We start from the raw sequence: 14,255 nt of genomic DNA on the forward strand, positions 1-14,255 counted from the left end.
GGTGCCAAATTAGTACCTAAGAGGGATGTGCTGCTGGATTGGGTACTTTTTGGTGTTTTACAGTATACCTTGTTGCACAGTTTTCTTGAGGTTGGCAGGTGACCTAATGTCAATCTAACCTTTGCCATGACCAACTTTTCCTAGCACAAGAGTCTTAGAGTTAAGTGATGCGTGCTCTACCAGGTTTTAAGTGCTTGCCCTGTGCCCACCAGTTTTGTGGGTTTAGTTTCTGAGATTCGCATTGGCAGTAGATTGAGTGTTCCTTTCACCAGAAGATTTCTTCATATTGGTGGACACCCTGATGACTCTTAATGGTCTGACTTGTGTCTACTTAGATTTTTATTTTGATGATCAAAACAGAATTTCTTCTTTTATTTTCCCAAGTCCCCCAGCAGCTTATGTGAACTTGCCTCGAAGCTTTGTGAGTCCCCTAACAGCTGCCACCCATTGTGGACTCCTAATATAACTACCCCAAAACCTTTTCCAGAAACAATATAAACATATATACTTTTTAAATAAAGTTTGTTTGGACCAGAGAGATGGACACAAGGGAGTGGAGCTCAAATCTGAGTGACTTACCCCAGCTCACAGTAATGATGAGAGGAACAGTAAACTCAAAGTGTTCAGCAGGTGCCTTGCCAGTATGACTTGTGCCATAGATAGCAGTCAACTTCAGATCTCATTCCTTGTCACCAAAAACTGTTAAAAAATTATTAAAGAAGATGATTTAGGTAATACAAACAAACTTACACACTTTGTGAAGTGGACAGTCTCCTTTTGGAGAACTGCAAAATGGGACATAAGGCAAAAAGCTTTTTATAGAATAAAGAACAAGGAAGAGGCAAGTAGAAAACATCTGATTGACTGGGGCCACATAGTCAACTTGTCTGGGGTGAGGAGGCTCAGAGGTGGCTTAGCTTTGGAGGAATGGCAGTGTGAATATACTGTGTTTCTGGTCAAACAGAGCATTTACAGGGGTATGTTATCTAAGTTTTAGTTTGGTTACATGGCACCCAGGCAGGAGTGGCTCTGTCTTGGGCCAGAAATTTATTTCAACATAGTTAATACAGAATCGATATGCAAAATGGAGGTTGCTAAAATACTTTAAAATGCTAAAAATAGCATAAGTATGTACAGCACACAGTAGGAGATAAAAATTAATCAGACAGGACAAGCCTTTGTGGAGCCCACAATCTAATAGGGGAGGTGAGCTATTTACTGTGAGGCAAAGTAGAAAGAATAGATTACATAAGAGACAAATGAAGTACTATAGGAACTCCCAGGAGGGAGAGATACATCCCACTTGTGGAATTCAAGGAAGTTTCCCTGGAGGAGATTGGATTTGGATATGAATACCTTACTCTTATTCAACTAATTTACTTAAGGTCCTAGTTCTTGGTGTATTACAGTGTCCATGATACTAAGATTAGAGGTCTATTTCTCATAGTGACTTAGACCAGTTCCATTCTATTCCATTCCATTCTAAGATATCAAAACGTACCTTAATCCTTTCCATCTGTCTTACATATGTAAGCATTTGGTCTCAAGGAAGACTAGATGGGTAAATCATGAAGCCATTATTTCTGTCAAACCTAAGCTCTGTAGTAGCCTAATCTTGATCAAGGGTGACCAAAATTGGTTTATCAAAACTTCCTTCTGAGAGAGTATGAAGGGAAGTATCAGGTTGGTCTGCCTATATTATTTTGAATTCCCAGTTAGTAGAATCCACACTAATAAGATAAAGGGTAAGAGGGTGGGACCTGTTTCCTATCAGGTTTCCAGTTTTAGAGTCAGAATTTAAGCAAGTAATCTATCTGACAATTCATACATTGCCTTCTCTTTTTCCACTTCAGCCTCCAAAAATGTGATCTCCAGCTCCCAAATGTACACCTAATAAAAATTGAATATTAAAATAGGAATTTTCAGAGAGATTTGAGATTTGTGATTCCCCCTCAGGTTTTTGTGTTTGAGCCACTAGCTTCTGTTTGCCTTTATTTAACAAATAGTAGCATTACATAACTATTTGTTGAATGAATAAATAAGTGAATGAATAATCAAATTGAATTATTGCTTGCCTGCTTTGCCTCCTTCTCAAAAGGACACTGCCCTCTTGCCTGAATGCCAGCTCTTTCTCTGTCCTTTGATTCCCAAGGAGGGATGCAAGAGGACCTGAGGTCAGGTCCTAGTATCATCCTAGGACACGAGGACAGTACCTCAGCAAGGTTCAATATCTCATTCAGCCTCTGGCCTCTTTAATTTCTCTAGCTTTTAACACCTAAAAATCTGTAGTGTTTTGGGGAAGGTCCCATCACCTTTCCTGGCAATAGGGGAAAATCCCATAAGAGTATAGGCCATTTCCCTTTACTGCAGGTTGGAAGTCTCTTGATTATAGACTGTAGGCATATTGAGGAGAGAGTGCTTTCTTGTTCACCATTGCACCGCCAGGCTCTATTTTAGAACCTCCATACTAGCTGTTTAAATTCCAAAAGTTTATCCTTGCTCTTTAAGCAATACTTACACATCTCATTGTCCTTTTCCCATTCTTATTTCCCATTCCCGTCTTCTTCTCCCTGAATTCAGATTGGGAAATAATTTTTCAGGCCATTTCGTTTATCAGTACGAGTGGGTTTTTTTGTTGTTGGTTTGTTTTGTTTTTGTTGGGATGCCCAAGAAGGTCAGAGAAAGTTGGGCAGGATTTGTGCTGTTACTAGAACTCTGCTCTCTTCTGACCCTGATCAGGAATTTGTTTCTGAGATATCGTTCTGGAAGAATTAAAGGGCCTTCCTAGGGTAATGATCTAACATTTTGGTTTTCTCAAAGTTTAGATATTGTGTAATTTTGTATATATATTTAAATGCATAATAATTATGAAAATAAACTTAAAAATATAGCAAAGCTTACTTTGGGAACCTTACTAAAAGTGTATTCTGGAGCATTTAGAGTACATGCTTCCCTCTCTTTACTTTCCAGGTTGATATCCATGCCTCCATTGAGATTAACCAGTCCTATCATTGAGGGAAAATGTGTCTTCTCCCCTAGCTTTATAGGTACTAATGGTTTCTTTGGTTCAGCGTTTGGATAGAAATAAAAACACTCAGGGGTGCCTGGGTGGCTCAGTCGGTTGAGCGTCCGACTCAGCTCAGGTCATGATCTCACAGTTGGTGAGTTCGAGCCCTGCATCAGTCCCTGTGCTGACAGCTCAGAGCCTGGAGCCTGCTTCAGATTCTGTGTCTCCCTCTCTCTGCCCCTTCCCCGCTCATGCTCTGTCTCTCAAAAATGAATAAACGTTAAAAAAAAAAAATTTTTTTTTAAGAAGAAATAAAAACACTCAGCAATACAGTTGGAAACCATCTTCCCTCCTATTTCATTTAATCACAGTATAGATTAATAAAAGTAATGGGATCTGGCCAGTGGCAAATACGAATTTGCAGAATGAGTTCAACCTGTATTTCCCACTCCACCTTTAGTGGCTTTTGAGGTCAGGTCGTCTTGAATCTCCATTTTTTCTAACTAATCAACATCAGCTGTCTTGGATATGTCCCCACCTGTATCCAAAAAAAAAAAAAAAAATGGTAGATACATATATACTGACGTAGAAAAATGGTCAAGATAAAATAGATGATTAAAAATGTGTAAATTGTAGGGGCACCTGGGTGGCTTAGTCAGTTAAGTATCCCAACCCTTGATCTCAGCTCAGGTCTTGATCTCAGGGTCATGAGTTCAAGCCCTGCTGGAACTTAAAAAAAAAAGGTAAATTGCAAGACAGATGTATCAGTGTGATCCCTTTTTATTAATATGTTTGTGTGCACACAAAAAAGTTGGGAGTAAACGTGCTTCGAATTATGCATGTTCCCCTAGAATTCTAGTAAAATTTGAGAGTCAGATATCCAGGCGCTCCTGATGAGTGTAGTCCCTCCACAACCTCCACACCACCCTTGGCAGGAGTGAACAGGAGCTTCCAGGACTCAGCTTGCTCCTGTTAAGCCCTCATGCCTCCCTCACAGGTCTGCCCAACACTCAACAGCTTCACTCCTCTCTAAGACCATCAGGGCTGATCTGATAGGCTCTTCATCCCTGTTTACACCAGTTACCAGAAGAAGTCGAGGAATCCAGATTGTCACTCTCCTCCTCACTCTCTTCTTGTACACCCTCTTTTCTCAGTCCATGTCCAACCCTCCCAGCTCATGAAATCTTTTCCCCATTCCCTCTTGACCTCATTCACTGGCAGAATCTCTTATGCCATCAGACTCTTTCTAAACATTCCCTTTACCTCCTTGTTTTAACTGACATCCATCTCTCCCCAAGGATAGCCATGTGAAATGTTGGTATTTTTTCTTTCCCAGTTCACCACCCCTCCATTGGGTCTGGAGGGGCAGTGAATGTTCTTGCCTTTTATTGCTGCTTCTGGAGTATTCTTTTTTCTAACTCCCTGAAACTGTCCCCTCCAACTTTGAACTAATGTCCTCAGACTCACCCCCCCACTACCCCTCCTGATTGCAGTCATCTTCTACTCCTAGGACATTTCCCTTATTTCTTGAAGATTTTCTGTCTTGGCTCTATGACACTTTGCAATACTATTTTTGCTGCAATCGTTGTGAGTTTTCAGTAGATAAAGCATCCAATACACACAAACTTTTCAGTTCCTTGATCTCTCCAGTGAGCTTGTCCTGTCCTTCACCTACTCATTCTCTGCTTCTGTGTTTATGTCAGTGGTTTAAAAAGAATGACTCCCATCAAAGATCATCAGCATCACATCAAATCTGATGGAAATGCAGATTTTCAGGCCCCAGCCCTAAATTGAAACTCTGAGGATGGGCCCCAACAATCGTGGTTTAACAAGCCCTTCAGGTAATTCTGGTGCATGATCTTGTTTGAGAGCTACTGCCATAGTTCATCATTAAAATCACTCTGCTGAATATACTGTCTACTTCTTTGCCTTACCCTCATTCCATGGTACTCACCTGGGAAACTACAGCTTGGGTTAAGTTGTGTTCTCTATTTTGAGCTTTTATTTGTGCAGCTAACGTTGGCTTGAGAAAAATCACACAATAAAACCGAGTAGTCTTTGCATTAAATTCATGGCCACAAACCTCCAACAGGCCTTTAGTACTGTCTAGCAGTCCTGCTACAGCTCCCTAATCCCTCACTTTACCACTCTGTAAATGACTCATACCTCCTCTCTTTTTGAACATCTCTTCTTCCATTCTTGCCCTTAGTTAATGACCTTATTTGCTATTTTACTAAGAAAACTGGAGCAATCAGAGGGGAGAACTTTAGCCAGCTACCTAGCCATATCAGTACCCATATACTCTCTCCCTTTCTTTCTGTTACTATACGTGAATGATCTGAGCACCTATGTAAGACTAACCTCTGTACTTGTGCTATAGGTCCATCCTCTCCTATTAACTGAGGGACTCTCCTCCTTGATTGGTCCTTTTTTTCCCTCCTGCATTCATCAATTTTTCCCCTTTACTAGGTCTTCCCATAAGCAGATAAACATGCTGCACTTCTCCCATCTTTAAAACAAGACATCTAAAAGGCACTGTGGCATCCAAGAAGCACAGCTCCATCAGCTGTTATATTTGCAATATAATACTCAACACTAGAGTTTTGACCATCAGTGATAGCCTTCTCATTTGACATGTGCGAATTCAGCCTTCACCCAAAATTACTGAGAAGTCTCCCCCTACCCCACCCTACTCTCTCTCTTACACACACCCACCCCAAAGACCCTGGGGCAAGGTATTTTATAGTTCTGTCACTCTGTGTTCATTGACAGGTAACATGGTAGTGTCAGTGGATTGCAGACCTTCTATTCCTTCTAACTTCAGTTTTCTAATATATTATAGGCTAAAATGAATTCTTGTGCTTTATAATAAGCAATCTAATTGAAGTAATTCCTGAAAGAGGGAAAGAAGAAAAGCAGACGAAGGAGGACAGAGAACTCTAGGAACTAGAAATTCTAGTGATCCAAGAATTATTATGCCTAATAATTTTAGACTCTTAATTGTCTCTCCTTGCCCCAGATCCTAGAAGAACATCTGCCCCCAAGTATTAGGAATACCAAGAGGCAGAATATTAGATTTGTAGGTTCTTTCTGTTATTAGTCATGAAATATGTTCCTGTCATTTGGAGTCAACTGAAAGAAGACACAAAATGCTTACTAGATCTCCTAGTTTGCTGCATCCTATAAAGTTAAGGCTCAAGGATCAGGCCAGTAGCAAAGATGCCATAGATACTGCCACCAACCTTCTTTCCCCACTTTAGTGTCCATTCTTTAAGAGTAAAATAACATTACTAACACGAAACAAGCTAGTAAACAATGAGAAATCACCAAGTTAGAGCCTAAAGGAGAAGGACATAAAAATTTAAGATTAAGAGTAATTAACTAATTAGCTTATAATCAATTTCTTCTTTTAAAGCTTATTTGCAATGGTATTTTAAACAAAGTCTATGATTCCAAGTTATTACCTCTTTTAACTACTCTGCCAATTAGAGCCAAGTTGAGGAACTCTTTTCAAGATATAATTCGCATAGTATAAAATTCACCCTTTTAAAGTGCATAATTCAGTAGGTTTTAATATATTCAACAAGACTGTGCAACCATCAGCACTAATTCCAGAACATTTTCATCACCCCCCCCCAAAAACCTGTATTCATTAGTAGTTAGTCCTCATTCCCTCCTCCCCTCAGCCTCTGACAGCCACTAATCTACTTTGTGTCTCTCTTGATTTGTCTATTCTGGACATTTCACGTAAATGGAATCTTACGCTATATGCATGGTCTTTTGTATCTGGCTTTTTCACTTAGCATTATGTTTTCAAGGTTCATCATGTAGCATGTGTCAATGCTTCATTCCTTTTAATGGTTAAATAATATTCCATGGTATGAGTATACCACATTTTGTTTATCCCTTCATCAGCTAATGGACATTTAGGTTGTTTTCCACTTTTTTTGGCTGTTATGAATAACTCTGCTGTGAACATTTATGTACAAGTTTTTGTGTGGACAGAGAAAAAAAGTCTTTTGACTTAGTATTTTAAAATTTTTCAAAACAGTCAGCTAGCTTCCTTTTTTGAATCAGAAGTACCCTCCTGATGAAGCAAAACTTTCTCTTTAATATGTAACTTTTTTTTTTCCTATAGTATCTTCTGAGCAGAATCTTTGGTGTCACTTCACAGTGACTCTGCTGTATTTCTCAACCTTATTCTATTACTCAGCACAACTGAGCTTACTTCCCAGGCTTGCTGTGCTATGTATTTCTGTCACTCAGATTTTCCCAGCTTTGCTGCCTGGTTTACCCCACAGGCCTTCTTCACTCTTGGTTGATGGTATCATCTCAGTCTTCATAGCCATGTTCAGCTGAGGCTGGTGAATGACTTTACAACTTTGTTTATAAAATAGAGACTAGACTTATTTTGGCACAACACACTGTATTAACTGTTTAGCAGTTTTATACAAGTCAAAATAAGTGATTTGCTTCTTCAGGAAATTGTTCAAATTTGTCACTGTCCTGTTTAATCCACCCATTTTTTTTAAACATCCCTTAGAGCTGATTCTTTCCAGAGAGAGAATTAATATTATATACCACTATTGTCTTCACTAAAAGGGGAAGGGCAGGAATTAGAATTCAGAAAGCTCTAGAAAACCAATCCTGAGTTTCAGATTAAGCGTCAAAGAATGAATTCTACAAAAATGTAATGTGTTGGGTGTCACACACAGCTTTATTCTTCTCTGTCCTTCCCAGTCTCCCCTTCCTTGAGGGCACAGGCTCTTTCAAGACTGACTTCTCAATTCTGTAGGTCCTTTCAGAACATCGTAAGGGAGTACCTTTTCTTGATTTTCTTAGAAGGCTATTCTTCAAAACAAAACAAAACAAAACAAAAAAACCCTTCGCTTTTTAGGGTGTTAGCAGAGGCCAGCCTCTTCCATCTAACCCTGCCAGGGAACTTGTAAAACCCTGTAGCCAGGAACCCACCCCAGCTGGTTCTCCTTGAGAAAGATTTTCATCCTTGCTCAATCACGTTTGCTCTGGGGGAACAAATATAAAGGCAAGAAAGGAACCCCAGCCTAGATGCTGGATTTTGAGGTATCAAGTGATGGATCCCAGTCATCCCCACAAGAGAGTATGAGTCTTTTTCATGCTCTGGTCAAGCTTTCTTAACACAGTGGCCTTGAAGACCCAGGTTGAGCACATTGTCCAATCAGGACAAACCTTTATCTTCAGACAGGATATGTTCATGAATAGTCTACAGGTCAAGAAGAGATTCAGGTAACTGTTTAGAAAACACCTACTGTTAGCTAGGTATCTTGTTCGGATGGACTTCATATATGCTGCAGAAGGCAGGAGAAAAGATCTCCTGATTTATTACAGAAGGACATTGGGAAGACCATTACAGTTGACTCTTTCCATTATAATTGCCCACAGTTCCAACCTTGCTGTGGTTTCAAACTGGATTTGTAAACTACATATTAATAATTTTCTATTCTTCTTCATTCTGGTTAGTCCCTCCAAGGGAAACCTCTCACCCAGAAACACCCAGCCCCATGGATTGTACTTTTCCTATGATCAAGGTAGAGAAGATAGAGTAGATCATAAGCCTTGTTTTGTAGTGAAATTCCTGATATTTGATCATTTCCCAGTAAAGAAGAGGTCACTCTAAAAACCATGTTCTTCACAACTGTTTTCCGATTATATACTTGTCGAAACTAAGAAGTTTTAAGACTAACACATTCTGAGATCCTTTCTAGAATCAAGTACGTATACTTCCATACAAACACAAATACTTCATGGTAGTCTTTTTCCATCAATAACTCCTTGATACAGACCAGTTCTTTCCTAAGCCCTTTGAAGGGCCTGGTCTTTTCTCCCTCTGATTTCTTTGTAAAGCAGTTGAGTAAATAAAAACAGGAGAGCTCACTTCATCAAAATATATGGAGAAATGTTTTCTTACTTAAGAGTGTAGCAGAGGGGCACCTGGGTGGCTCAGTTGGTTGAGCATCCAACTTCACCTTAGGTCATGATCTCACAGTTCATGGGCTCGAGCCCCACACTGGGCTCTGTGCTGACAGTTCAGTGCCTGGAGCCTGCTTTGTAATCTGTGTCTCCCTCTCTCTCTGCCCCTCCCTTGCTCATTCTCTGTCTCTCTCTCTCAAAAGTAAAGAAACATTAAAAAAATTTAAAACAAGAGGTACCTGGGTGGCTCAGTTGGTTAAGCATCCAACTCTTGGTTTCAGCTCAGGTCATGATCTCATGGTTCATGAGTTCAAGCCCCACATCGGGCTCTGCGCTGACAGCATGGAACCTGCCTGGGATTCTTTCCCTCTCTCTCTGCCCCTCCTCTGCTCTCTCTGTTAAAATAAATAAACTTAAAAAAATTTTTTTTAATTAAAAAAAATTTTTAGAAAATGTCGCAGAGCAGGCTTTTAACCACTGTTCTGACTTTGAAACTTTAGAGATTTATGGGAAGTGAATGAAATGAAAATACTTGTTGTCCTTTGCTCCAAACCAGCATTGTACTAGGTATGGTAAGGAAAAGAAGAGACCATTTATTTATTATCTCCATACTCTCAGTACCCAGCAAAGTGTCTGCATATAATAAATGGCTAGAAAAGTATTTGTTGAGTGACTATAAAATTGACCTTACCCTCAAGAGTTTACATTCTTTGGAAAATAATTCTCAGATTATAAAATACTGCAATAGAAGCACTTTTTACCTGAACATTATTGGGATTGATAGTTACTCAGTAGAGTATCACACATTCTATGTGTATGTACTATAAAGCATGTATATATTAAACATTTTTTTAACTCAAAACAATTTATTCACATCTTTTGATAGAGGGCCAAAGCCTTTTCTTTGAGTGTTATGATTGGAAGTTGAAGTTCCATGACATCTTTCTTTAATAAATCACACTCAGTACATTTATTGATTGATTTTCAGCTTCAGCTTCTTTAAAGTGACGAAGGAACTTAAGTTAGTAGTGAAGCAATTCCAATATGGACTCCTTCTCAATTTTAATGATTTTGTTCTTTATCTCACCTCCACCTAATTTTACAGCAAAAAAATTTTAGTAATAGTTTGCCTTTACTGAATCTATAAAACAGTTCAACTTAGAGGTTTTATTTTCAATTTTAGAAATTTTAGAAACAACTTTTTTTACACAGTCACATTTCATTAATTTATGTAACATGTAATTGAATTGAATAATTACTGTAAAAATTACAACCAGTATAAACAAATGGGTACAAGCACAACCAACTCTTAATAAGCATACAGCTCAACTACTGCGATAAGATATATGAGAGCATAACAGAAACTGTTAGCCATGAATCAGTGTGTTCCAGGTGTTGGGTTCTCCCTTTTAAAGGAGAAATGGGGGCGCCTGGGTGGCTCAGTAGGTTAAGTGTCTGACTTCAGCTCAGGTCATGATCTCATGGTTCCTGAATTTGAGCCCTGCGTTGGGCTCTGTGCTGACAGTTTAGAGCCTGGAGCCTGCTTTGGATTCTCTGTCTCTGTCTCTCTCTCTCTCTCTTTCTGCCCCTCCCCCACTCGTGCTCTGTTTCTCTCTCTCAAAAATAAACATTAAAAATAATAATAATAAAGGAGAAGTGGAGATCATTGACTAACCCAGAGAATAGGTTAAGGGGAGGTCATTTAAGGGTAACGCTATTTCATTAAGAGAATTGTAGTAAGAGGGCTTACATAGTCAGGGAAGCTTTCATGAAATAGGTAAAATTTGAATTGGATTTTGAAGGGTGGTTAGAGTATATATCATTTGAGGAGGAGCATTCTCAGGAAAGGGATGAAAAGCCACCCCTCTAAGGCCACACATTGCTGCTGGGAAGAACAGAGGGAATGTAATTTAAGATGTGGTTATTTGAAAAAGTTTTAAATCATAAGTCCAAGACCTAGTGCCATTCACAACACACTTTTTTTGATGTTTTAATTTGGAGGTAAATAATGAAGGAAAAGATCATTCTAGGCAAGAGTATAAGAGTATAGGAAAAAAAATCACAGAACACTGGAGAGCTCAGAGTTAACATGTAAGCCCAGTGATAGGAAATGGGGGGGGGGGGGGGTGGGGGGAGAGAAGGAAGGGCCCAAGTTAAAGCATTAGACTAATGATTTCAGTTGTAATCTTCTGTCAGCCATACTATATATTGAAAGCTTTCATGTATGATTTTGTATGAGTGGAGGATTCCCACAGCTTGAAAGAAAAAAATTTGAAAACCACAGGTTTAGACTTTTAAGCCCAATGTACACATTATCGAGTATTGTCAGAATGTCTTGAAAGGAAATCAAGAAAAAAGATAAGTTGTAGGAAACAGTGGAAATCCAAAGAATTTAATTCCCACTAAATTAGACAAAAGTTTAGGAGAAGACAGTTGTGAGCTCTGTGAGCTATTTTTGGTTTAGGGGGTTTTTTGGTGATATTTGGTTTATATTTTCTAGAAATAGAAAATAAATATTGATTGAACAATGTGATTGAAAATAAATATTGAAGAGGATATTTGAAGATTTATTTGTAAATGACTAAGGCAGATATTTAGTATATAATAAAATAATAGAATATTTTAAAAATTTGCGATTTCTTTAAAGGTCCTTGAAAAAGAATGTCTCACAAATTCAAGACATATGTCATTGCCATTTGATCATTTTTTGTACCTTTATCATAGCTAGGTTTCACTCACATGTATCTAAAGCTGCTTTCTTATGGCATGCAATTGTTCTACTTTTAAAAAAAATTTTTTTTAATGTTTATGAGAGAGAGGAAGAGACAGAGTGTGAGCGTGGGAGGGGCAGAGGGAGAGGGAGACACAGATTCCGAAGCAGGCTCCAGGCTCCAAGCTGTCAGCACAAAGCCCCGTGTGGGGCTTGAACCCCTGAACAGCAAGATCATGACCTGAGCTGAAGTCGGATGCTTAACCGACTGAGCCACTCAGGCGCTCCCACTTTTTTTTTTATGTTTATTTCTTTATTTTGAGAGAGAGAGAAGGAGCCGGGGTGGAGGAGGGAGGTCGGGTGGGGAGGAGAGAGAGAGAATGAGAATCCCAAACAGGCTCCTCGCTTTCAGCGCAAAGCCCAATGGAGGTCTCAAGTCATGAACCCATGAGATCATGACCTGGGTCAAAATCAAGAGTCAGATGCTTAACTGACTAAGCCAGCCAGGAGCCCTTCAGTTGTTCCACTTTCTTAACCAATACTTTGACAATAAATTTCAAATGTGCCCAGATCCAGAATCACTTCCAAAAAAGTATATTAGATAACTAAGATAGTTTTCTACACACAAGCCAGGAAAAAATGATTTAATTTTAAAATACAAGACCAACAGATCTTTCTGTATTAACATTTCAGGATGGAAGTTTGTTTTTCTCCATATTTTAACTGGATATACCTAGAGGGTTTGGGATATTTGCTTCCCTTCAAATAAGAAATAAAAAACTATTCTTAAAATTATAGATTCAAATTTGAAGTGCAGCTTGTTCTTTTTTCAAAAAATACCAAATAGCAAAACCAAAAAAGCTTTACATGTTCTTTTTCTAATAGTTTGAAGAGAAACTGATTTACATGGATTGACACCTCATATACTCTGAGTTTAAGAAGTTAGCATTATCTGAGAAGTCGCTATTTTTAGGTCCAACTGTAATGTTTCTAACTTTGGTGCTAGAGTAGTGGGTGCTTGCTTCCTTTCCCAGAAGGCTCTGTATTCTCAACATGTGCAGGTCAGTTTGACACAAAGCTATCCACAAGGAGCAACAAGCCCATTGCAGGCGTGTTTCTAACTTGAAAATTATGAGCAGGTATTGGGAGCCACTGGCTATATTTGGGAACCAGCTGCATGTCAGTACAAGCATGGATTGTGGTCCCTGGAGACTGGGAGAGCACAATGCTTGAACTTAATTTCTTTTGGAGATAAGAAGAAAATACCTTTCTACCTGACGAGATTGACAACTTACTAAATCTGACTATCTTCAGAAGTGTGCTGGACAGTTGCTAAGTAAACATCCACTTTTCAAAGATGATGATCAAGGAAACATCTCTACGAAGGGACCCGGATTTAAGGGGAGAGTTAGCTTTCCTGGCAAGGGGCTGTGATTTTGTTCTCCCATCAAGGTTTAAGAAGCGGCTGAAGTCATTTCAGCAGACACAGGTTTGGAACTTAGGTGTTTCTTTTAAAATATTTTTATTACTAATAAAACCACCCAGTGAACTAACTTACAAATAATTTTACAGCTCACTTGATATTAGAGCAAGGAATTAATCTGTGTCCTCTATTCAGCTATTTGCAGAAAGCTATTTGTAGAGAGATTCCAACAGGTTTAAAAATAGACCTTCTGGACCTGAAGTACAGTACTCACATTTTTCTCTTGTAGAGAGGGAATCTAGTTTTAGAGACAATAAATACACCTTAACAAATATTTTACAGTTTACAAATTTTAATAGAAATCTCTGAGAAATTAGAATTTCTTGTTGGCACTTTGAATCGATAAACTATGTTTGTATTAACATACTTACATCTGTAATGAATTGTTTTTAAAGTATCAGTCCTGGTTATCTCTTTTTTTTTTTTTTTTTTTGAAGGAAGAACTAGTTATATATATATATAGACAGTTGTGTGGGTGTGATATAATATATGTGGGTAGCAAAGGATGGCAATTAATTTCTGGGTTGTCCTCCCTCAGCACGCTGTGATAGTAAGTCATTTCTGCCTGTGATGACAACTTTGTGGAACCCATGCTTACTTGCTTATATCCATAGGGCCGGTGTTTTACCAAACAACTTGCCTCGCCTTGAATACAATACAAATCAAGGGTCATATAAGTGATGGTCACCCAGAATCCATCAAGAAACCATAGTTTTATAGTTATTCTGATCCAGGGTACTTTTAAATTGAGTGAACCATATGAAGTTGCTTTAAAAAAAAAAAAGTCAAAAATGGTCAAATATTGGAAATGCTACAATGACATAATAGTGTAAGGATATCTAGATGATACTATGTTTATAGGCTAAAACTGAAATGTAGAATTGAGATATTTTACTTAGCTAGTTCTATATTAATGCTGTTTCTAAATTTGAATGATACAGTTTAATTCAAAAATGAGCAGATGCTAAACTTGCCAGTAAATCTGACAAATTTTGCATTATTGTCTTTTAATCTATAATATTTATAAAGGTCAGTTTTATTAAACTAAATTATGTGTCTTTCATTGAATTCAGTGGAAAGGAAATTGATAACACATAAAAGTACAA

At 38.4% G+C, this 14,255-nt stretch overlaps 1 protein-coding gene across 4 annotated transcripts in view; it reads left to right on the forward strand.

The window, feature by feature from the left end:
- PPP2R3A (protein phosphatase 2 regulatory subunit B''alpha) overlaps positions 1-14,255 on the forward strand; it is a 218,893-nt gene that overhangs the window by 65,912 nt on the left and 138,726 nt on the right. The window contains exon 1 of one of the 4 annotated variants that reach the window (XM_040480251.1): positions 12,675-13,155. The exons of the other annotated variants lie outside the window; for them this stretch is intronic. Coding sequence (XP_040336185.1) covers positions 13,024-13,155 — 132 coding nt within the window. The 5' untranslated portion in view covers positions 12,675-13,023. Of the gene's footprint in view, positions 1-12,674; positions 13,156-14,255 lie in introns of those variants that run through there. 4 annotated transcript variants of the gene reach the window in all.

This window comes from Herpailurus yagouaroundi, unplaced genomic scaffold (genome assembly GCF_014898765.1).
Source record: "Herpailurus yagouaroundi ecotype Mexico unplaced genomic scaffold, PumYag 159, whole genome shotgun sequence".
Taxonomy (NCBI): Eukaryota; Metazoa; Chordata; class Mammalia; order Carnivora; family Felidae; genus Herpailurus; species Herpailurus yagouaroundi.